The following is a 2,500-nucleotide window of genomic DNA, read 5'->3' on the forward strand; positions in this document are numbered from 1 at the left end:
TGGCCAACTCAGGTATTGTGTGTGTGTGTGTGTAACAGGGACTCCTCTAGTGATATGACAGGGGCGGCTTTCCAGACAGGTGTCCGCTTGGCCAACTCTAGTGTGTGTGTGTGTGTGTGTGTGTGTGTGTGTGTGTGTGTGTGTGTGTGTGTGTGTATAACAGAGACTCACTCTAGTGATATGACAGGGCAGCGCTCCAGACAGGTGTCCGCTTGGCCAACTCTAGTGTGTGTGTGTGTGTGTGTGTGTGTGTGTGTGTGTGTAACAGACACTCACTCTACTTGGAAAATATGACAGGGGAGCGCTCCAGACAGGTGTCCGCTTGGCCAACTCTAGTGTGTGTGTGTGTGTGTGTGTGTGTGTGTGTAACAGAGACTCACTCTAGTGATATGACAGGGGAGCGCTCCAGACAGGTGTCCGCTTGGCCAACTCTAGTGTGTGTGTGTGTGTGTGTGTGTGTGTGTGTGTGTGTGTGTGTGTGTGTGTGTGTGTGTGTGTGTGTAACAGAGACTCACTCTAGTGATATGACAGGGGAGCGCTCCAGACAGGTGTCCTTTGGCCAACTCTAGTGTGTGTGTGTGTGTGTGAGACTCACTCTAGTGATATGACAGGGACTGTCAGCAGCCCGCTCTAGTGTGTGTGTGTGTGTGACTCAGGTGGACAGGACTCACTCCAGACAGGTGGGGAGGCTGGCCAACTGTCCCAGTTGGCCAACTCTAGTGTGTGTGTGTGTGTGTGTGTGTGTGTGTGTGTAACAGAGACTCACTCTAGTGATATGACAGGGGAGCGCTCCAGACAGGTGTCCGCTTGGCCAACTCTAGTGTGTGTGTGTGTGTGTGTGTGTGTGTGTGTGTGTGTAACAGAGACTCACTCTAGTGATATGACAGGGGAGCACTCCAGACAGGTGTCCGCTTGGCCAACTTTAGTGTGTGTGTGTGTGTGTGTGTGTGTGTGTGTGTGTGTGTGTGTGTGTGTGTGTGTGTGTGCAACAGAGACTCACTCCTGGTATTGATATGACAGGGCCAACTCCAGACAGGTGTCCGTGCCAACTCTAGTATGTGTGTGTGTGTGTGTGTGTGTGTGTGTGTGTGTATGTGTGTGTGTAACAGAGACTCAATCTAGTGATATATGACAGGGGCGCTCCCAGACAGGTGTCCGGCAGCCAACTCTAGTGTGTGTGTGTGTGTGTGTGTGTGTGTGTGTGTGTGTGTGTGTGTGTGTGTGTGTGTGTGTGTGTGTGTGTGTGTGTGTAACAGAGACTCACTCTAGCGATATGACAGGGGAGCGCTCCAGACAGGTGTCCGCTTGGCCAACTCTAGTGTGTGTGTGTGTGTGTGTGTGTGTGTGTGTGTGAGACTCACTCTAGTGGGGAAGGCGCTCCAGACAGGTGTCGTGTCCTAGTGTGTGTGTGTGTGTGTGTGTGTGTGTGTGTGTGTGTATGTGTGTGTGTGTAACAGAGACTCAATCTAGTGATATGACAGGGGAGCGCTCCAGACAGGTGTCAACAGCCAACTCTAGTGTGTGTGTGTGTGTGTGTGTGTGTGTGTGTGTGTGTGTGTGTGTGTGTGTGTGTGTGTGTGTGTGTGTGTGTGTGTGTGTGTGTGTGTGTGTGTGTGTAACAGAGACTCACTCTAGCGATATGACAGGGGAGCGCTCCAGACAGGTGTCCGCTTGGCCAACTCTAGTGTGTGTGTGTGTGTGTGTGTGTGTGTATAACAGAGACTCACTCTAGCGATATGACAGGGGAGGCAGCTCCAGACAGGTGTCAACAGCCAACTCTAGTGTGTGTGTGCGTGTGTGTGTGTGTGTGTGTGTGTGTGTGTGTGTGTGTGTGTGTGTGTAACAGAGACTCACTCTAGCGATATGACAGGGGAGCGCTCCAGACAGGTGTCCGCTTGGCCAACCGGTTCGATCCGGCTGCTCTCTTCTTCTTCTTCTTCTTCCTCCTAGAAAGGAAGTAAAGATTTCCCATCAGCCACTGCACTTCCTGTTTTTCCATTCTTATAATTAAGTACTAACAATGCTACATATAGAATAGAATAGAATAGAAGCTTTATTTGTCATTGCATAAAAAACAGAGTATCAACACAACAAATTTCCAAGTTGCCACTCTTGGTCAGTGCTTTTTTAAAAGAGTGATAAATAATTCATAAATAAATTGGTAAACATACAGAAAAACACATCCCCAATATGCCCCGCCCTCTCTCTTACTCTCCCACACACTCTCATCCACCCAGCCCCAAACGCAGCACAACATTTACACACAAAAAATACCTTCCAAGCCCTCCCAGACAGAACACCCTCCAGCACACATGAGTAAAATAGCTGCAGCCTAATAGCAAGAAAAGTGCCGAGTGCATAGGTGCACAGAATGCAGTATTATCCAGAGGTGTTAGTGGTTGAATATGGCAGGGGAGGGTGGGGGGTGGCCACAGTTTGCAGAGGGTTCTTTTTTTGGTTTAGTGAACGTATGGCCCAGGGGAAGAAACTGTTGGCTAGA

At 49.7% G+C, this 2,500-nt stretch overlaps 1 protein-coding gene across 1 annotated transcript in view; it reads right to left on the reverse strand.

Moving 5' to 3' along the window:
• The window catches only part of pard3ab (par-3 family cell polarity regulator alpha, b), a 79,351-nt gene that overhangs the window by 29,531 nt on the left and 47,320 nt on the right, over window positions 1-2,500 (reverse strand). The window contains exon 6 of the mRNA XM_048227303.1: window positions 1,855-1,948. Within this exon, the coding sequence (XP_048083260.1) occupies window positions 1,855-1,948 (94 nt within the window). The remainder of the gene's footprint in view (window positions 1-1,854; window positions 1,949-2,500) is intronic.

The sequence above is a fragment of the Alosa alosa genome, chromosome 19 (genome assembly GCF_017589495.1).
Source record: "Alosa alosa isolate M-15738 ecotype Scorff River chromosome 19, AALO_Geno_1.1, whole genome shotgun sequence".
Classification (NCBI taxonomy): domain Eukaryota; kingdom Metazoa; phylum Chordata; class Actinopteri; order Clupeiformes; family Clupeidae; genus Alosa; species Alosa alosa.